Source organism: Rhinoderma darwinii, chromosome 3 (assembly GCF_050947455.1).
Source record: "Rhinoderma darwinii isolate aRhiDar2 chromosome 3, aRhiDar2.hap1, whole genome shotgun sequence".
Classification (NCBI taxonomy): domain Eukaryota; kingdom Metazoa; phylum Chordata; class Amphibia; order Anura; family Rhinodermatidae; genus Rhinoderma; species Rhinoderma darwinii.
This window is the reverse complement of record NC_134689.1, coordinates 111,035,554-111,058,428: the sequence shown is the minus strand read 5'-3', so window position 1 is coordinate 111,058,428 and position 22,875 is coordinate 111,035,554. Positions and strand designations below refer to the sequence as shown.

The following is a 22,875-nucleotide window of genomic DNA, read 5'->3' as shown; positions in this document are numbered from 1 at the left end:
CCTGACGTCTATTGCATCATCCAACGTCCTTTCCAGGAAACGTCAATCCAGAGCAAAGAGGTGGGGTTTGGGAGGTGCTGCCAACGATAAGCAATGGCACTACCCTGAAGAATGAATGGCTGCCGGAATTTTTAGGCTTCGTTAGCGTACTGCGCATGCATGAATACAATATTTTTTCAGGTACGCTTACATTATCAGAGAAAACATCCCCAATACCTATTTAGCGTGACCACCTTATGGGGGTTAAATTTGCTGACAGACTCCCTTTTAATATAAAATGCAGAAGGAATATTTGTAGTTAATAATAAAAAAAAACACCATAAAGAAGGCAGACGATCATCAAGGGTTTACTTACGACTAAAGCGGGAAAAAACAGCCATTAAAAAGACAAAATTGTCTTTAAAACACGTTTTAGCTATTTATTTTGTAAGTGAAGCTGTAAACGCAAATTAACGGACAGTCAAATTCCCTTAACCCGTCAGTGACCGCCAATACGCCTTTTCACGGCGGCCACTAATTGGCTTTATTCTGATGCATAAGCCTTTTTACGGCGCTGCATCAGAATAAGTAAATAGAGCAGGGAGCCTTTAAATGTCCCTGCTCCCAGCTGCTAGAGGTAGCTCAGGGCTGGGGGCGTCCCTGCTCAAACGTGTGAGATCGATATAAATTTCGATCTCACCCATTTAACCCCTCAGATGCGGCGCTCAATTGCGAGCGCCGCATCTGAGTGGTTTTGGAGAGAGGGGTTTTGAATAAAATCGCTGAGTTTCTGTGTCTCCGATGGCAGCCTGGAGTGAATGCCTGCTCGCTCATGCCAGAGGCATGGCCTACAGATGCCTGTCCGTTTTAAACGGACAGGCAGTAATACACTGCAATACAAAAGCATTGCAGTGTATTAGAAATACATTCGGATGATCGCATAGTGAAGTCCCCTAGTGGGACTAGTAAAAAAGTAAAAAAAAAGTTTAATAAAGTTAATTAAAAAAACGTGAACAAAAAAACTGAAAAACCCACTTTTTCCCCTTACAAACTGCTTTACTATTAAAAAAAACAAAATTAAGCAAAAAGTTACACATATTTGGTATCGCCGCGTCTGTAACGACCACAAGTATAAATCTATTACATTATTTAACCCGCACGGTGAACGCCGTAAAAAATGAAATAGAAAACAACAATTTTTTCCATTGTTTTTTTGTGAATCCTGGCTTAAAAAAAATGTGATAAAAAGTGATCAAAAAGTCACATCTACTCCCAAATGGTACCGATAAAAACTACAAGTCGTCCCGCAAAAAAAAAAAAAGCCCTCATACAACTGCATCGGCGAAAAAAGAAAAAAAGTTATGGCTCTTCAAATATGGAGACACAAAAGCAAATATTTTTTTTTAAAAAAAAAGCGTTTTTACTGAGTAAAAGTAGTAAAACATAAAAAAATCTATACAAATTCGGTATCGTTGCAATTGTAACAACCTGCTGAATAAAGTTATTGTGTTATTTATACCACATGGTAAACGGCGTAGATTTAGGACGCAAAAAAGTGTGGCGAAATTTCTGGTTTTTTTTCTATTCCCCCAAAAAAAAGTTAATAAAAGTTCATCAAAAAATAAAGAAAAGTTATAGCTCTTGGAATGCGACGATGGAAAAACGCAAAAAATATCTTGGTCATTAAGGTTTAAAATAGGCTGGTCATTAAGGGGTTTTCAGAGATTATGAAAAATACAGAAACGTACCAGGTGATACCACCATAACTCAGAAGCTATTTTTTTTTTACAACTCTGCCCAACTCTGTGCAGTAATGTTGTTTTGATGCTGGCAGAGCTTTCCCAGGGCAGGATTATTATGTAAAGGACTACAGTTCCCATGATTCCTCTCACAGACATTGCCTATATTTACAGCTGCCTGCATGCCCCTTTATTACAAGGTGTAAGGTAGTGCTGTAATTACATACTGTCTGCTACTGAGACACAACTCTGTGTAACATCCCTCTAGAGACACAAGGGGGAGCAGTGGAGATAAGTCATGTGATGTCTGCTTTCCCTTTACTGCTCCGTACTGTAAAACGCCAACACACTTCTAGTGGGGGTTCACAGTATTACAGCCTTCTGCCATTCACTTGACTGACATGTTAGGACTTTGTTGAAATGACAGTAACCCTTTAATGTACCCCTCTAGAATGGTCCCTTGGAAGGGGATAGCATCCCTTTGTTGCATAACAATTGTATTATCCCCCTTCTTCCCAGAGGCCCAGCTTGAAAGAATGTATAAAGTTAATAACATCTCCCCTGTTTATTTCATAAAATATCTGTACAGGGCTATGGATTTGCATAGCTCACATTGAACTCAATGGGAGCTTTATAAATCCCTAAGCTCCCCTCAGTATAGCCTCTGCCAGCAGCCAGCAAACATGAGAAAGGATCCTGCTGAGTCGAAACTTAGCCGTTTTTTTTATATATTTGGGATGTGTTAATAAACGCAATTATATTTTTGCCATACTGATGCTGTCCTCAAGTTTTGTATACGAGTCATTTGTCTGGATGGGATTTCTGGACATGGAATTTGCATCTCCTTCTTAAAATTGAAGTGAAAAGAATTGATTAAGTGAGTGCTGTGGAATATTTTTTACTATTCAGGCATGCGCCACAAGCCTACGTTTAACATATGTCAGGAACTTTTCCCGGAGTATACGTCAAACGTAGGCCATTTAACGTGATGTGATTAATGGGATACATCGGGTTAACATTTTAGCAAGCAAAAATATCGCAGTCTGCAGCCCTATTCTTGCCTCCAAGAATACCGTAATCCATTTAAGTTAATGAGGTATGTCAGGATTTGTAAACGGGTCCGGCATTTAAGTCATGATTCTGTGTGCTGATATAAGTTTCAAGTTTTTAAAAGATACAGATTGAAAAAAAAAGATGTAAAAAAAGCCTTGTGACATTAGCTATAAAAGTGCACATATTTACAAATGTCCCTCCATTAGGCACCAAGGAGACTGTTCCAATACACTTTATTTTTTAGTAGGGATGTGATGGTCACACCACAAAAAGTCAAGATATGTGCAAAGTGAAAGAAAAGGCTGTACAAAAGGCGCATGCAAGTCACATGACCATAACTCGCGCTGGACATTTGCTAATGAAGCCTTCACGCCACAAACTTCTGTGTAAATCCTTAGCCTAATGCAGGAATTCCAAGATTACTTTTTGTAGCATGATTTCCAATAGTATTGGTTCTGTGACCATTGCAGTCCATAGGAATAAACAGGAATATTTACTCGAAAGTAATGCAAAGGAAAAGTGGAGAAGGTGCTTATACCAACCAATCAGTTTGCTTCCTTCATTTTCAAAGGGACCTCTGGAGCTGAAATCTCATTGGTTGCTACGAACAAATGCTGCATGCAAGTCCCACAGTAGTTGCTAGTGAAGGTGTCGAGCAGCAAAAGTCTGGTAGCCCCAGCCTTAAAAGATGCTCAGTCCATAGAAAATTCTCAGCAGAGGGAAAGCGGTATACAAACGAAAAACCCATGCATACTGGTACATACAGTTGTAGCCGGTTTCCTCACCTAGTGCTAGTAGTCGTCTTGTGAGCTCTACCGCCCTGTGGATGTCTCCCAGCTGGAAAACGGTGTAACTGAGGTAGTCCAGAATATCCACTTTAGAATTGGTGGACTCTTCCCCTTCATCTAGCAGCTTCATAGCTTCCTGCATCCATAGAACTGTATGGTAATAGTCACCATCATTGTAGGCAATTTTCCCCATGCCAAAGCAATCATCCACAGATAAGGACGAGACATATTTAGTGCCTAAAAAGTAAAGCAGCAGAAAATATAACTACATAGGGACCAAAGGGCTGTGGAATCAACACAGTTACAATAATATACAATAAATACATATGGAATTTGTCACAGCAGACATCCGAAGTATAACAGTAGCATTCGTTACCATAGACTATAGTGGTATCTGTTAAACGGATACGTCATGAACGGGGGGGGGTCACAAAAGTTTGTGACGTATCTGTTAAACCAATACCATTATGGTCTATAGGTGATGGATGCCAATATTAGGCATCCGTTTAACGGATCCATCACCCATAGACTTTAACAGTATATGTTGAACGTATACATCAAAAGTATGCCATACAGTGGAATACGTCACCAATAGGCTCCCAGATTTAAAAAGTAGTCCACACAGTGTTTCCACGGGATGGAAAATTGTGGTCTACTACCCTATTTCATGCCTCAAAAGAAGGTATACTGACGCATAGCAGACCGACGGAGGCCAAAATGACACTCTTTTGGCCTCCGTTGGGCTGATGGAGCCCTGTGTGCAGTGCCAGGAGCTTTCTGAATGTACACGCTATACTAAGTGAATGAACATAGTGTAAAGGGGGCCTTATTCTTGATTTTGTTTAAAAATGTGGATGAAAAATAGTAACTCCACAGAACAACGGTCATGGTTTAGTTTAGTAACAATTTAAAAATAATTCCGTTCTATTCCCATCTATCCCTGGTGAAGTGTTTTCTGGGATTAAATTAATGAAATATGTTGTGTACAGTATATTTTAACCCCTTAAGGACACAGTCTGTTTTCGCCTAATGGACCAGGCCATTTTTTTTCAAATCTGAGGTGTCAATTTATGGGATAATAACTTTGAAATGCTTTTATTTTTTCAAGCGATTCTGAGATTGTTTTCTCGTGACACATTGTACTTTAAGTTAGTGGTAAAATTTGGTCGATACATTCAGTGTTTATGTGTGAAAAATGCCGAAATTGAGAAAACTTGCAAAAATTTGCATTTTTCTAAATTTAAATGTATCTACTTGTAAAACAGATAGTTATACCACACACAATAGTTACTAGTTAACATTTCCCATATGTCTACTTAGCGTTTGCATGTTTTTTGAACACTTATTTTTCCAGGAAGTTACAAGGCTTAGAAGTTTAGCAGCAATTTCTCACATTTTCAAGAAAATTTCAAAAGGCTATTTTTTCAGGGACCAGTTCAGTCCTGAAGTGGCTTTGAGGTCTTATATATTTGAAACCCCCTATAAACACCCCATTTTAAAAACTGCACCCCCTCAAAGTATTCGGTACAGTTTTTAGAAAGTTTCTTAACTCTTTTGGTGTTTCAAGGGAATTTACACATTTAACTTTTTTTTTGCAGAAAATCTGTTCCAATTTATTTTTAATAATGCAGTCAATAAATAATTACCCGCACATGTGTGGCCAGTGTCGCAGTGATAAATGGTGCCCAATCTGATCTGCTTTTGAAACGCTCTGCACATTTTGTGTCGCCATATTCTGAGAGCCAGAACTATATTTTTTTTCGCCACCGGAGTGGTGTGGGGGCATATTTGTTGTGGGACAACCTTTAATTTTCATTGGTACCATTTTGGGTCACACTCGATTTTTTTGATCACGTTTTATTCAAATTTTTGGCAAGCACGGTGACCAAAAACCAGCAATTCTTTTTTTTGTTTTTTTTTTTACAGTGTTCACCGTGGGCTATAAATTAAAATGTAACTTTATTCTGCGGGTCGATATGATTACGGCGATAGGATAGGTATATAGATTTTTTTTTAACGTTTTGCAGCGTTTGCACAATAAAAAAAATCTTTTTTTATTTTTTGTGTGATCATATTCTGAGATCCAGGACTTTATTTTTCAGTCAAAATAAAAAAAGAGCGGTGTAATGGCTTTTTTTTTGCGGGACCGGTTGTAGTTTTTATTGGTACTGTTTTGGGGCACATGACACTTTTTATTGCATGTTTTCGGAGGGGTGGTAGTAAAAAAAAAATAGCAATTCTGGCATTGTTTTTTTTAATTTTAGAGGGTATTCTAAGAGATGAATTACAAAAGTATATAGCAGAGAAAAGTCTAATTATTGATAACCAGCATGGATTCAAGAAAAACAGGTCGTGCCTAACCAACATGCCCGGTTTCTATGAGGAGGTAAGTGCAAGTCTGGATGATGGTCATGTGGCTGACGTGATTTATTTGGATTTGATACGGTTCCCCACAACAGTCTGGTTCTGAAGCTACATACACAGGGACTGGGGGAACGTGTATGCAAGTGGGTAGAGATGAGCGAACCGGGACAACCGAACCCGGTTTCGGTCCGAACATCGCAAAAAGTTAGGTTTGCAGCGAATCCGTACTTCACTGGGTTCGGACGAACACGTTTTGACCGAACCCGGGCGGGCAGAAAAAACATTACAAAAATATTATACTAATCGGCAGCCACTTGTCTCTAAAAAAACAGGCTAGATGCTTATTTATTTACGAATGGCATTGAGGGTTATAATTAATCAAGCAAAGAATGACGTGTAATTTATTGAGAAAGGTTGAACCTGATGGACCTGTGTTTTTTTTCTACCGATGTAACTATCGAACTATGAATCATAGTAGAATAAGGATGAGGGATCCATTGAGAAAGTAAAAACAGTCGGGGAATCCCATGTTTTGGAAACTTTTCACCACTAATGTAAGTAGCATTCAGTAAAGAGTTCATGTTACTAGAGCACTAAATTGTAGCACAAACCTGGTAATATTCCTTTTGCTATGACATCTGGATCCAGTCGGTAGGTGTCTTGGAGACGCATTAATGCTTTGGCTGCTCCAGTCTCATCTTCTTCACTTGGAAAGAACTCCCTCTGTAAGGTGAGGTTTGCAATAAAGCCTAAGCCAGAGTAGAAACACAATGATGAGTCAGACATATGATCAACGTGGCTCGGCATGGGATGAGTAATATCGGTTCTAGTGAGTCATAACATAAGGGGGAAAAAGTTCAAGTCTTCCACAAATCAGCTCCAGAACTCCTTGTAAAGCAGTTTACTGGGAGGCGTAAAAAAAAGCAGCAAATAATCTGCTCATGTCAGCAGAAAAATAATAAGTAAGCTGGAAGGAGGTCTGAGGAATGAAGAAATTGAAGGTTTTAGATTCCTTGTTCCACGTAACCTACAGAACGCAGTGTTTCTAATAACCCGACATAAATAAAGTACGGTTTTAATTAGTGAATCCCCTTTAGAAATGCTTGAAAGCAATGTATTCTGATAATGCCAACATCCATGTCTGATCATGTCTTGAGCCTCAGAGAACCCTGAGCGAACAGAAGCTGACACTTGAACAAAACCTTTCATAGCTTGTGGATAAACTGACACATGTTTGACAGGAAGCATCATCACTCATAATATACCTGAGGAACGTAATTAAGTCGAGACCTCTATAGCGGGCGTTACTCACGAAGATGCCTTAATCTACATTATTTATGGTCCGTGGTAGAAGAAAATATATCACCACAAAACAGCAAACAAAAAAATGGCAGAATTGCCATTTTCTAACATCTTTGGTTAGCTTTTATAGAATAGATTTTTGATTGGAAATGACATACGTCTTATTCACCTGGGTATAAATTTGGCTTATGTTAGCGTCAGATCACACCAGAATTCAGGGGTCCCATCTGGGTTTCCATCACTTTAGACAGCAAGACTAGCAAACTATACAGCGCAGTTCTTACTGTAAAAAATGACGGAAACGCAAGCGAAACCCCTGGGGTCACTTGGAAGCACTGGGTCCGTTGGACAACAGATCAGTCAGAGCGTCACACAGGAGAGAAGATAAATATCTGATCGGTGAGGGTCTGACCGGCTTACCTTGCCATTAGTGGGAGCCCCATAGGATCGGAGCAATAGTTAGCATGCTCAACCATCGCTCCATTAACTTCTATGGGGCTGCCAAAGATCGCGCTTGGCAGTAGGGATGGGCAATTAATCGAAAAAAAACAAAAACGAAATTCAGCGCAATTAATCAAAGTCATCTTGCACACTTAGGTTTTTTCAATAATTTTTTTTCCCGATTTAAACTATCCGCATCGTTAGGACGCAGATACAGATGAATGCAATTGGTAGATCAGGGGCATTATACTTTGTGGGGGCAGCTATGGGGGACTTTATACTCTGTGGAGGACAGTTATAGGGGCATTATAGTGTGTAGAGGTAGCTATTGGGGACATTATAGTGTGTGGATGGTAGTTAGAGGCATTATACTGTGTGGGGGCAGCTATGGGGGCATTATACGGTGTGGGGGCATTATACTGTGTGGGGAGAACCATGGGGCAATATACTCTGTGGGGGCAGTGTCATGGGGTATATTATATACACAGTAGTATACAGCAGGCTCAGGGGATAAATATTAATTCAATGGCGTAGCATGCAAATAGGGGGCGTAGTATGCATATAGGGGGTGTGGCCTACATAATCGTTCATTAATCGTAATAAAGGTTACATGTCCAATTAATTGCAATTTTGATTTAGGGCATAATTGCCCAGCCCTACTTGGCAGCCACATAGAAATAAATGGAGCGGTGGACGAGAACCCACACTACTGCTCCATTCCTATGGGGCTCCCAGGAACGGCACGGGAAGCCCGCTCTAGTCATTGGTGTGGGTACCAGTGGCCGATTAGAAAGATATAGGTGATATGCAAATCAGCACCTTTGGCTGATGCAGACCTGCTATTTATTTTTTTTCCAGTGTGAGCTACTCTTTTTTTTTTTAGCTTTGCTTCACTAGTGCGCAGCTTTTATTAATCACCACAGCTGATCTACAGTGCCAACAGGGAGTCAAAAATTCATCAAAGGCTCAATTTATTCCCCTGCCATTCCACCAAGCTTTATACCTCTGCTTGTATAAGCCCACCAGTCGGTGCAAGGACAGCTTAACTCTGTCACAACAGCAAAATAAATATAAACCCCAAGCAACTACAACACCAATATTAAGAAGATGATCACCAGGTAATTGCCACCCATCTATACGCCATATAGTTCCCTTTTATGTTGACATGTATTGCCCTATTATTAGCCACTTCAAGCTTAGAAAGCGGAATACTGGTGTGCTGTAAACGGGACACCTGGCGTTTTAACTCCACAAGTGTTGGCGTCGCACAATAAATTAAGACTATAAACCATGCGGTCCAATCCATAAAATAAGTTTTACACAGAACGACTGTCAAGTTTGTAAGACATCAAATTCCATTATGCCTGGGTTAAATTAGTCTTGGAAACTAAGCGCATACACAAGGTTCCAAGTTTAGAAAGCTGCTTTCAATATCCTGGCGGCAAAATAAAAGTAGGATATGAAGGTCAGGAATTATCCCTGTGGTAAATGATGGCAGGGGAAGGAATATTCCAGCCAACTCCCTCCAGAACATGATCTAACTTTTGGCATAAAACAATGCGCTGTGAATCTAACTACTAAAGCAGACTGGGGCTGCGGAGAAAACATGATTCCGGGCTACGTGAAAGTAATTACTCGAGCGCTCGCACACGTACCTACAGCCAAGCGGAGATGGAACATGCATTCCTGTCTAGCACATAACCCCTGGAGAAATGTTCTTTAAAACTGCAATAAAAATCATTCTGGACGCTGAACCGCTGGAAGAACCTCTAAACTCTTCCACGTGGTGTCCTATATGTAAACAACGTTTCATGATCCATGCAATTTATTCCTCGATTCATTTTTGTTGCAATCTAATGTTGGTGGTATAAAACGATACCTCTGATCTTCCCATATCAGAGATGACCACAGTACAACCTAGACAGTAACATGATTTTTCCGTCTACATAGCCGTAGGAGTTTTTTTTTATTTTACCCATATATTGTACTGAAGCTTTTAACACCTCAATCCCAAAAGGTATTGTAAACCTTAATGATCAAACAATTTTTCAATTTTTTCCGTTGTCTCATTCAAAGGGCTATAACTTTTGTATTTTCGTCGACACCGCTGTATAAGGACATTTTTTTTTTTTTTTGCGGGACAAGTTGTCTTTTTTAATAGCACCATTTTGGGGTACATATAATTTATTAACTTTTATTTACTTTTTTGGCGGGGTAATGGAAAAAAACTGAAATCTCGCCATTCTTTTTTGCATCTTAAATTTACGCTATTTACTAATACCATATTTATATAGTTTGTTTATGTTTTACTACTTTTACACAGTAGAAACCCTTTTTTCGAAATTATTTGTTTTTGTGTCGCCATATTTTAAGAGCCGTAACTTTTTTTTTTTCTGCTGACTTAGTTGTACGAGTGCTTTTGTTTTGCGGGACAACTTATAATTTTTATTGCAAAAACGCAGCGAAATTCGCGAGTGGCTCAAAAAACGTCTGAAAATCAGGAGCTGTTTTCCCGACGTTTTTGACTCAGCGTGTGAACATAACCTTATAATATACCGCAATACTTCTGTATTGCAGTGTAATACTGCCTGTCAGTGTAAAACTGACAGGCATCGGTAAGGGTATGTTCACACGGCAACACCAATTACGTCTGAAATTACGGAGCTGTTTTCAGGCGTTTTGACAAGTGCACGCATTTTTCGCGGCGTCTTTTACGGACGTAATTGGAGTCAATGAAATACGTCCCAAGAAGTGACATGCACTTCTTTGAGGCGGGCGTCTTTTTACGCTCCGTCTTTTGACAGCAGCACGTAAAAAAAAAGCCCGTCTGCACAGAACACCGTAAGACCCATTGAATTCAATGGGCAGATGTTTGCACACGTTTTTTCGGCCGTAATTCGAGGCGTAAAACGCCTGAATTACGTACGTAAATAGGGCGTGTGAACATACCCTTAGGCATTTACTAAAGGCAGACCTGCAGGTCTTTGTTACGCCCACAGGCTGCCATAAAAACTATCGGCACCCTGCATCACGGGGTGCCGATGGGGTGAGAGAGGGAGCACCCTCCCTCTATAACAACTCAGATACAGCGGTCGCTATTGACATCGCATCTGAGGGGTTAAATATGATCAGAGACCACTGCTATTGGTCTCCGATCGCGGCCCTGAAGCCCGAGACGGTTAGAAACAGCCTGGGACTCATGAGCAGAGCGCCCGATTCGGGTCAAACATCTTCTGAAGAGCCGCCATCTTCTACAATTGCTTTTGGACTCCGATTTTGCAGTGTTCATTATGTGGTAAAAATGACATGTTAACGTTATTCTGCGAATTCGTACATATTTATATAGATATGTTTTACTACTAAACTTCAAATTCTCAGACTCAATATTTTGGGGGTTTTCTGTCGATGGAGCGGTTTTGAGGACTTGTACCATTTTGGGATACATATAACTTTTTAATCACTGTTAATTCCATTTTTTTGTAAGACGAGGAGACCATAAAACTTTTTTATAGCGTTCACCGTGCAGGATAAAGTTTTATTGTAATAATTTAAAATGCTACAGACGCGGTGAAATCAATTATGGTTTTTTACATTATTTTACGTAAAAAATTGCAATCTATTTTGAAATCTATTCTTAAAAACTTGAAACATCTTTTTAAAAAGTTTTTAGGCCCAGTAAGGCAGGGGTCTGCAACCCGCAGCTCTCCAGCTGTTGTGAAACGACAGGTCCCAGCATGCTCGAACAGCCTGCGCCTGTCAGGGCATGCTGGGAGTTATAGCTCATTAGGCCCCTGGCTGTCATAAGAACCTCTGTTTAACTGCTTAGATGCCATAGTCACTGTTGACCGCGGCATCTAATCAGTTAAACGGTAGGGATAGAGTTATCCCTGCCATTTAAGCCATTAGAGCGAGGTGTCAGCTTTAATATGGAGTGAACAAACGCTCTGTATGGAGTTGGGTTCATCTCCAGAACCCGCTCCACACTACCCCTTCCAACTATGACGTACATGTACATCAAATGTTGGGACGGGGTTAAAGTGAATTTTCACCTTTTAACACAATGTCCTTTTTAGGTCCAACATTCTGTGCTGATTATTTTTATATAGAAGTCAGAGGGTCCTAAATACCACGTATAGACAGAATTAAAAGGGATATACGAGCCTTGAATCTTTTTTAGGGCAGCAAATGCTATAAAATATGAAACTATCAAGTACTTACCCCGTTATTCTGATGTTTACAACCCTTTTAATAGTAATGCTATAATAGTATGCAGCAGTCCAGTTACATTAACTTTTTTTTGTACCATTGTAAATGTGGAGCTTCCCCCACTCAAAGTGCAGCTTCCATTCTATGCCGGTCACTGTGGAGTTTGGAAGGAGCTAACAGAGCCTGAGGGAGGGGATTTCACAGCCTCACACAGAGTTAAAGGGGTTGTCCAATCCCTAAAAATTGATGGCCTATCCTCAGGATAGGCCATCAATAGCTGATGGGTCGGGGTCCTACACCCAGGACCCCGCAGATCAGCTGTTTTGAAGGGGGTGCAGCGCTCCTACAAGCGCTGCTTCCCCTTCATTTCTACTTGCACACTGAGAATCATCTAATAAGATGTAGCGGCGATTCACAGGTATTGCAGCCTTCTTCTCGCATTGAAGTGAATGTAAGAAGGCTGCAATACCTGTGAACCGCCAAAATGCGTGTTGAAGAGTCACAGTGAGAAAAGTAGAAATGAAGGGGGAGCAGCGCTCCTACGAGCGCTGCGGCCCCTTCAAAACAGCTGATCCGTGGGGATCCTGGGAGTCGGACCCCAACCAATCAGCTATTGATGGCCTATCCAGAGGATAGGCCATCAATTTTTAGGGACTAGACAACCCCTTTACACCCCCTTTTACACTGGCCAATTATCGGGCAAACAAGTGTTCACAGAATGCTCGTTCCCGATCATTACCCTGTGTAAACAGGGCAACGATCAGCCGATGAACGACCAAACGTATGGGGACAAGCAAATGTATGTGGACAAGCGATCGTAGTAATGAGAGCTCATCCCCATACTAGCTCCTTGTGGGAGGAGCAAACGAGCACTGATCAACGAGATGTCCGGTTGATCAGCACTTCTTTACACAGCCCATATCGGGCAGTGTAAAAGCACCTTCGAAACCATATCACTAACCGCGGGATTGTAATGCGAAATGGACCTTAAAGTGGAAGGAATTATGCAATTGTACCCTAAAATAGGCGTTTAATGTTTTAAAGCAGATCGGTGGCAGGGCTTAAAAATGTTCAGTGAATGGGGATTCAAATGTTGAGAAATATGTTAAGGCCAAGACTTTGCATAGTGGTACTGATTGATTTTAACGGTTGAGCTACAGCTGCAGTCCAGATGAATACATTGAATTGCATGCAATCTTGTGGACTGCAGCTGTCACTCAAGAGGTAAAAATCTATCAGTAACGCTACAAAAAAGTCTAGGTGTAGCCCTGGCCTAATCTGTGTGAGCAGGTAGCGCAATGAAACTCAGTTGATGAATAGAGGCAGCAGACAATATCTGCGAGTGGAGAGACAGAGGCTGCTGATTTATTCAGAAGTAAGAGCAGGAGACAGCGAGCGGACTCATAATAGAAAGCGAAACCTGCTTGTTTGGTATGAAGATGAAAGGTAGGCCCAGCATAAAATTACATTAATGCTTGTGGGTTTTCTGAGTTTTTTTTTGCATCGGCTGCGTTTATAACCCCTTTAGAAAAGTGAACACTAAATAGATGCAAGGTTGGCAAGTAGTACTTCCAAATCATCCCACTTCATGTTTCAGAAAGCAAGAATGTTGAAGGACTATTGAAAATAGTCATCAAAGAAAAAACTGCCCTTCATCTAAAAGGCAGCTGACATGTTTTTAATGTAATTTCTATAAAAAGAGAAACGATGGCCAGATAACAATTCCTAAACTTAGCAGAAAATTGGCGTGTGGGTATGTTTGTTTAGTCGTACATTCAGGATAACGTCTCCAGCTTGCTGAAGACAATTTTTAGTCTAATGATACAGACTTCTATCCGAACTACTTACCCTTAGTAGAATCCTGAAGCACCAAGTTCTCAAGCAAGAGCCAATCTGTATTTAGTCTCTTCACCAGCTTGTATGCATTCACAGGATGAGCAAGGTAGCCCTCTGGATCAGAGGTCGATCTACTAGTAAGCTCTTCTACTTGAGAGGCCCACCTGAAAGATAAAGGACATTTATATCATTCATGCTTCCTCTTTACATAAATACATGGGCACAATTCCCAAAATATCCTCAAGCGGTAGCTCTTGGGTTGACATTTCTATCCCCTTTCATAAGTGCGTGTCAAATGTATAGCTTTCTCTTTTCCAAGTTTCAGAAGTTGCATCCCCCACCTTCACGTCTAAAATGGGTACAAATGTATTCTGTTGCATTCCACGAAGTCCTCTCCCCAGAGTCCCCAAGCTTAGAGAATGACGAGGCATATTCCCACCACCAATTTTTTCTACAGCAGTCACTATTCGTGGCTCGGAAACCCATAGCCCTATGTTAGATGGCCTCCTCCTCTTCTATCTGTGGTAAGTGGGTAAATCATCATCAATTCAATGCTACCCAGAGAAGGTAGTATACCATCACCATAAAGGCCCCCAAAATTTTAGAAACTCAGGGAATATTTGTGTTTCTAAACTGAAATGTTAACCCCAAAGGAGTTACGCTCCCTCTTTTCTCATGCCTCCATCTACTACTGGTTCGCTCACCAAAATTTTTTTTTCCCAGTGGGTTATGTCCAGCCGCTAACTACTTTTTTTTCTTTTGAGGACTTTGCATTTACTCTATAGGCACGTCTCTCTATATTATACTGGCAAGAATGCTTAAATTGTACAGGTATTGGCTTTATTGATCCACCCTCTCGCTGGTGACATGTAAAGTTTTAGTTTTCTCTCTCTCTTTGTTTCTAAGGCCCTGTTCACATCACATTTGTAATGTACATTTGCCATATAGTCCAGTAAAGCTCTCGGCGTACAAGCTGTCCTATTGACCTCCACCAGGCTGTTATATGTTGGATATACCTTATTCTTTTTAGGTATGGAAGTATGTAGTAGACTACGCTATTCTATCCAATGGGATCCCGAAAAAATGGGAGCTTATGGGTGACAAATGCCACTGTATGTTATACGTCACAGGCTTCCGTTAAACGTACTGTATAAGTCATGAGCTTTTCATGATGTATCCGTTAATCGGATGCCACAATAGACTATGGGTAACAGATGCATAGGCTATTTTGTGATCTGTTTAACGGATACGTCCTGAAAAGGTCATGAACGTTCATGAGTTATACGTTGAACGGCTCCCATCAGGGGAAGACATACCATAGGTGCAACCTGTGCAGTTGCACAGGGGCCCACTGCCAATTCAAAAACAGTTTCTTCTGATCTATTAGATTGCATATAAGGGACTGAGCTAATAAACTTCTGGTGGATTGTTAAGGCTTTTATCACACGACAGGGTGCAAGTGTCGGCCGATAAAAACGGCCGTTTTGGTCAGTTTTTCTCGGCCGCTTTGCATCCGTACCGTTTCGGACCATGTTTTAGTTTTTAACGGACGATTTTGACCCGTTTTGTTTCCCTCTGTAGATAATGCCACACCCTGCCCTCTGTAAGATAATGCCGCACAGCCCCCCTTGTAGATAATGGCACACAGCCCCCCTCGTAGGTAGTGCCACACAGGTCCCCTCGTAGGTAGTGCCACACGGCCCCCCTGTAGGTAGTGTTACACGGCCCCCAATTGTACATGTGCCACCCCCCATAGATGGAACCCCTCCATAGATGAACTTCCTGTAGGGGACAGCTCCAGGAGAAGTCCCTGACTTCACTATCCATATAGACAGTAAAGTCAGGGACTTTTATGGGAGCCGTGCGGCCGGGAGAACGGCCCAAAATAGGGCAGGTTCCATTTTGCGACGTCCCGGTTTACCGCGCCGTCAAAAAAACGGCCATGTGAATAGCCCCATTTGGGGGTCTATTGTTTCTACTGCGGCCGTGTGACGGCCATTCAAAGAACGGCTGTCACACGACCGAGAAAACCTGTCGTGTGAATAGGGCCGAGAGTGGCATCTTAATGTAGGCAAAATCCTGGTCACTTGCTGTGGTCAATTGCTGCATGATGTTGCCAGGTATTACTGGCAAAATCGTGCGCCCATTGGCCAATGCAAGTGAACGGGCTTTCGGCTGCATGCAGACACCGCTTCGTGGCATCATACCCTTAGAGACATATACTATTTTGGCACGGGGGCACTCGGCTATCCGTGTCTGCCCCTGAATCCAATAGGTGACAGATGCCACTGTTGACCCCATGCACACGACCGTAAAAACTCCCGTAATTACGGGCCCATAGACTTCTATTGGCCACGGGTACCTCCCCGTATGCTTACGGGAAGGTGCCCGTGCCGTTGAAAAAGATAGAACATGTCCTATTTCAGGCCGTAATTACGGCATGGGCAGCCCATAGAAGTCTATGGGGCTGCCGTAATTACGGGTGACTACGTGTGTGCACCAGTAATTACGAGAGGGTTGCTAGGCTACATCAGTAAATAGTCACTGTCCAGGTTAGCTGAAAGTTAAACGATCGGTAGTAACTGTTTCAGCACCCTGGACAGTGGCTACCGATCACAATATAGATAAAGCTGTAAAAAAAAAAAAAAAAAGGACGTTCATACTTACCCAGAACTCCCTGCTTCTTCCTCCAGTCCGGCCTCCTGGGATGACATTACAGCCCATGTGACCGCTGCAGCCAATCACTGGCCAATCACTGGCTGCAGCGGTCACATGGACTGCTGCGTCATCCAGGGAGGTCGGACTGGATGTGAAGAGAGGGACGCGTCACCAAGACAACGGTCGGGTAAGTATGAATTTCTTTTACTTTTATTACGGAAAGGGCTGCCCCTTCTCTCTATCCTGCACTGATAGAGAGAAGGGCTGCCGATTAGTGCAGTGCAATATTGCAGCCAAAAACGTGCCCGTAAATACGGGTGACACCGGACCCGGGTCCGTAAATACTGGTGCAATACGGGTCGAATACGTGTGACCAAGGACCCGTATTTACGCCAGTATTTACGGGTGGACAAAAATACGGTCGTGTGCATGAGGCCTTGTTTCTATGGTAGTTACAGCAGAGGAAGCGTGATCTCGTTGTAACCTGTAATTTACTGCATAATCTCGCGGGATTACGCTTCCTCTGCTGTAACTACCACAGACAGAGTAACGAAGTGCAGGGATTGTGAATAGACATCCCCTGTCTAAACACTTCAGTATTGTTAATCTAAAAGGATCCCTATGCACTGCCTAAATTAATGGAGTGGAGTGCATGATGCTGATTAGACCAAGTGGGAGTTGTACAGAGGAGTGTATGACGCTGACCAAAGTAAAAATACGCCCACTTGGCCATTAAACAACTCATTAGCATAAATCTAAAAACGCTAATAAAGTGGTGAAAATAGATCGTTTTTTTTAAATAAAAAGCACTGCTGTCATCTACATTATAGCGCCGATCTCCTTATGTAGGAGATAGGGCACTTATAATGTGGTGACAGAGCCTCTTTAATGCAGGACCACCGCAGGAGAAATAAAGCATTACAGTGGCCATTGAAATCTGTGGTGTAATGCATGGACGTGCTAGCTCCACCAGATTGAAAGATGCTTTTTGTAGCCACTCTGGATAGGGTATTTTGTTTTTTTTTTTTTTTTTACCTGAACCTTTTTGATCAAATTGACATTGTATTCATTTATCTCACCAACAAACTAAAACACTCTCGTACACATGGTCTGTGCATATCCATATCCAAATACCTTTTGATCTTAGAAAGGCGCTCTTCTTCCTCTCGAATGTACTCTTTTAGGGAATGAACTAGGTCTCTTTCCTTGTAGATGAGGTCTGTCATTTGACCTATAACAGCAAAATTTTAAAGAGGTCAAATATTAGTAACAAAACGGCTACCTGCTAATACTACACAAAGCAGGAAATTATTCTACCCACAATTCTTAGGGCTGAAAGCATACTTCCAGCAATGATATAAACTTCTTCTAAATCCTTATGTACAGTAACTGTCCTTATACACTCTATGCTCCAGACTACTACTACTATCAGTCCCAGAAGATACTTCCAGTCAGCCATATTGCCATAAGGCCGGGCACAGAGCCTACAAATCTACGTCTATATGTAATCTCTCTTGGCTTCTCCTCCCTCTTCTCAGCTTTCTCGGACAACCACGCATTGTGAGACCACCCTTCCAACCAGGTAACATATGCATAACTACAGTATATAATGAGGACACAGACTTTCTGTGTTCTGTTTTTTTTCTTTCGTCCAATTCCAAGAGCCATAACTTTTTTTTTCTGTGGACATAGCCATATAACGGCTTGTTTTTTGTGGGCCGATTTGCATTTTTTTTATTTATTTTTTTAATAGTACCATTTATTGTACTGATAAAAATGCAATTCTGCAAGTTTTGGGGGTTTCGTTTTTACAGTGCGGTAAAAATTACATGTTAACTTTATTTTACAAGTCAATATGATTACGGCGGTACCAAATTTATTTAGATTGTTTAAAAGTAAAAACACTTGGGGGGCGTGGTCTCGGCATGTGAGGAAGACAGACGTGTTCTAGGGAGCTCCCGCCGACCGTGACTAATATTGTGCCATTACCTACACCAGCGACTCACAAAACTCCGATATATTGAGGTATGCCCCGGGGGAAGAATCTCAAGCCATCGGATAAGGTTACGCCGACATCCTCGCTGTCCCGCTTCTTGAGACCACGCACTTCACAGAGGCAGGAGGAATCCATCATGGCGACCGCTGCTCACAGCGTGACTCCACAACGGCCGGCTGTGATCCCACAGCCTCGTCCCGATACTACCACAGGTGCGTCTACCCCAGTGCGGCCTCCCCTGGACACCCCAGCCAGTAGACAAGACGCAGAGAGCTCCCCTGTTGAAGATGCATGGTCATCTAGTCCTGTCTCCCCGTTTTTATCTGAGACGCCATTGACGAGACTTGATCTGTCTGAGGCCCTTAAGCATCTACCATCCCAGAGTTTCTTTGACAATATGTTAGGCAGGATGGAAAAAATGCAACGCACATGTCTGGAAGAGGTGAACCGCACAGTGGAACAAATGTGCTCCCGTGTATCGGCCATAGAACAGCAGACAGCTTCACATGGAGATAGATTAGACAGGCTGGAGAACCAAATCCGCTCTCAACAGTCACTAATGCAATCTATGGCCTTGGAACATGACGATTTAGAGAATAGGAACAGGCGCAATAATGTGCGTATCAGGGGACTGCCAGAAGATAAAGAGGGAAATAATATCCGGGCCCTGGTGACGGAATTGTTTAATGGCATTTTGGGGGAGCCCCTGGACAATCATATTGAACTGGACAGAGTGCACAGAGCATTGGGGCCGGTGTCACAAGACCCGGGGAGACCTCGAGATATTGTCTGCAGAATCCATTACTTTACCGTTAAAGACACCTTAATGCGCAAAATGCGCAACTTGGGTCATGTGAAGTTTCAAGGTGCTGAGATTCACATTCTGCCTGATCTATCGGCTCGTACGTTGCATATGAGACGTGTCCTACGTCCGTTGCTGGACATAATCAGAGATGCTGAAGCGACATATATGTGGGGATTTCCATTTCACCTTATTGTCAGAAAGCAGGACTCGATGATTACCATTCACTCCCCGCAAGATTTGCCGCGCTTTTTGTTTTTCTGGATGTTCCACCGAGCGCCATTCCGGACTGGATTTCTGCATCCCTGAATTACCGGCCATCTCGACGTGGAAGAAACCGCCCGATGGATCCACCTCAACCCAGACCGCAGCGCATCAGACCGGCGAGGCAACTCCAGCCATAAATGGGACTCAACATTAACAGCAAGTGTTTTTTTGGGGCTGGGGGTCAGATCTCTCGATGGCTCCGAAACATATGTACACATGTATTGCAGAATGTTGTCATGCAGTTCTTCGATATCAAATTCCTGAGAAGGTTATATGTATAGTTCCAGCAAGAAGCTGAGAGATGGGGTAATGTGGCACTGGTATTGTTTAATGGCTATGAGAGTCTTTCCTGAGAATTGCTCTTGAGTGAGTACCAGTTATATTTCAGGAGGTAATAAGGGATGGATCTTTCGATAGCTGAAGGGTGATTAATTGCCCGTAGATTATAACTTAGACTGGCTTCATCTGACAAGAATTTTTAAATCTGCTGTTATTAAGGGGATAGAACTGTAAGTTATTTCAGTATATACATATGGAGCGGGGACCATGGATACCTCAGTACGAAGTGGCTTGTTTATATCTTCGATATTGCGGAGGTGACGACAGGCCTATCACAGACCGTCTCTGACAGCTTTTTGACTGGGACATAGGGGCTACTGCTAAGATGACACGGGTCACATTTACGGTAACTAGACTATTTTGTATAGGCTGGGGAATACGGGAGACTGTCTGGGGAGGAATTTAGGACCTGACTTTCTGCTGCAGACGATGGGACGGCTGGGGGGGTTTGGGGAGTGTGGAGGCTAGCGGAGATGGTCTGACGGGCAGGGGGCTTTAGGGGGAAGAAATGGCCTTATGTGTCTACTGACCAGTTCTCATCACTTGACCGAAAACGGTTAGGGTCATCTCTTGAATGTCGGTTACCCCCATAGGGGACTTATGGTAAGGGGTAGACTATGCATCTGTTGACATAGAATCTCGCCACGGCTTCACTTACAGGTGTTAATTAGTTGAATTAAGGTTGACCTACTAGGGGGGTTTTGTCTGTTGCTGGTTGTACTTTCCGCAAATTACACGGGAGGTGGTCTCCACTTCCTTAGATACCTTACTTACTCTCTCCTTAGGTGTATCCTCCGAAGAGTCTCGCCGGTCGAGCCTCTTCGAATCCTTTGGACTTCCTTAGAGTATTTACTAATTCTCTCTATATTTTTGACTATTTTTACTTCTCCCCTTCTTTCTCTTTACTTTCTTTCCCGTTTTCCCCTTTCTTTCTTCCCTCGCAGCACTCGATGACCATGAACACCGTTGTAAAGCTCCTCTCCTATAATGTCAGGGGTTTGAGAACCCCCGAGAAGCGCTCAGTGGTCCTCTCGGAACTATGGAGACTTGAACTCAGGTGGCGTTCCTCCAGGAGACGCACTTCAGAAAAGATAAGGTACCCAAACTTTCCAATAGGCGCTTCCCATATTGCGATCATGGTTGCTCAGAGGATTCTAGATCCAGAGGAGTAAGAATTCTTATAGCACAAAATGTACCATGGGTCTTCACTGATTCTCTAGCAGATCCCCAGGGTAGATTTATACTAGTAAAGGGCACGCTCTTTTCACAGAAGGTCACATTGGCTAATCTATACCTACCAAATTCAGGACAATCGGGGGCTATTGCTGCCTATATGGAACAGCTCCAGTCTTTTGGGGAGGGCCTTATTGTAGTTGGAGGGGACTTCAATGTGGCATTGGAGCCACATTTAGACGTCTCCAGAGGAGCGTCGCATCTTCCTTTCTCGCAGCTCCGATCCATTAAAAAAACGATTCATGATCATCAGTTGGTGGACGTATGGAGGACTCTGTACCCGGGATCTCACGATTACTCCTATTACTCGGCAACTCACGATATGTTCTCCAGAATAGATTACTTTTTCATAAGCCATTTTCATCTTGATAGAGTGATGAGGGCGGACATTCATACGTCCCCTATATCGGATCATTCGCCCATTTCGCTTTCTCTCTCTTTTGCTCCGCCTTCCCAGACGCATAGCCGTTGGAAACTTAATGAGTTTTTGCTTCATCACCCTGAAGCACAGGCTGAAATACGCAGTGAGCTGGAGCAGTATTTCGCTACCAATGATGGTTCAGTGTCAAATCCGCTCACGTTATGGGAAGCTCATAAATGTTACATAAGAGGTTTTTTCATTAAATGGGGGGCGAGGCTCAAGAGAGAGAGGGTAGCAAAGACAAGCGATCTGTTGGCTAGGATTTGTGAAGTGGAGACCAAACACAAACAGAGTCAGACGCAGGAGACTAGGGGGGTCTTGAAGTCCCTTCGGGAGGAACTTAGATCACTTTATGAAGTAAAAGCTAAAGCCACACTGGTTAAATGTCGTAGAATATTTTATGAGTGTGGAAATAAGCCAGGGAAGATTCTGGCAAATGCCTTGAGGGCCCAGAGAGCCTCCACGTATGTCCCCCAGATTACTTCAAATACGGGTGAGAAGGTTACCTCCCCGGGGGATATTGCACGCTCCTTTAGGGAGTTTTATTCGTCTCTTTATCAGCTTGAGCCGCATTCTCCACCCACTAGTGTGGCTATCCAGGAATACATAGCTTCTTCTGGTCTCCCTCAGCTGTCTTCCGACGATTTGGCCGCATTAGACCACCAAATAACCCTTGAAGAGCTTTCGAGGGCAGTGCACGACACCAAACCAGGGAAAGCCCCGGGTCCGGATGGGCTGACGGTGAGCTATTATAAAATGTTTATGGCTCAACTAGCGGACAGATTTCTGGGGGCTCTCAATGCAATATCATCGGGCAGTTCAGTCCCTTCAGATTCCTTGAATGCTACTGTAGTGGTCATTCCAAAGGACGGAAAGGATCCCTCCTCTTGTTCTAGTTACAGACCAATATCCTTGCTCAACGTGGATCTGAAATTGTTTTCCAAGATATTGGCTAACCGATTGGCCCCATTGATGACCACAGTGGTCCACAGAGACCAAACCGGTTTCATTCCATCTAGGGAAGCGAGAGACAACACGACTAAGGCTCTTAATCTTGTCCACTGGGCCAACTCGCAGAAAACTCCTGCGATTGTTTTGTCTACAGACGCGGAGAAGGCCTTTGATCGAGTCAGGTGGCCTTTCCTGTTTGGAACTCTGGAATTTCTGGGTCTGGGACCCAACATGCGAACTTGGGTGGGCGCTTTGTATTCCTCGCCTTCGGCTTCGGTGAGGGTAAATGGTACCTATTCTTCTCCCTTTCGGATTCATAACGGTACGAGACAGTGCTGCCCACTGTCACCTCTGCTTTTTGCTCTAGCGCTAGAACCCTTTTTATGCAAGATCAGGTGTAATGTTAATGTACAAGGCTTGGGGCAGGGGGATAAATCTGTAAAAGTGGCCGCATATGCCGATCTATTATTTTTTGTGACCTCTCCCCATATTTCTATGCC

General features: G+C 42.7%; 1 protein-coding gene across 3 annotated transcripts in view; it reads right to left on the bottom strand.

Annotated features, from left to right (window-relative positions):
* The window catches only part of P4HA2 (prolyl 4-hydroxylase subunit alpha 2), a 98,441-nt gene that overhangs the window by 40,964 nt on the left and 34,602 nt on the right, over positions 1-22,875 (bottom strand). For all 3 annotated transcript variants that reach the window (XM_075856558.1, XM_075856557.1, XM_075856556.1), the window contains exons 3-6: positions 17,501-17,597; positions 13,721-13,872; positions 6,535-6,672; positions 3,557-3,796 (exon numbers count right to left, since the gene is read on the bottom strand). In XM_075856558.1, coding sequence (XP_075712673.1) covers positions 3,557-3,796; positions 6,535-6,672; positions 13,721-13,872; positions 17,501-17,597 — 627 coding nt within the window. The remainder of the gene's footprint in view (positions 1-3,556; positions 3,797-6,534; positions 6,673-13,720; positions 13,873-17,500; positions 17,598-22,875) is intronic.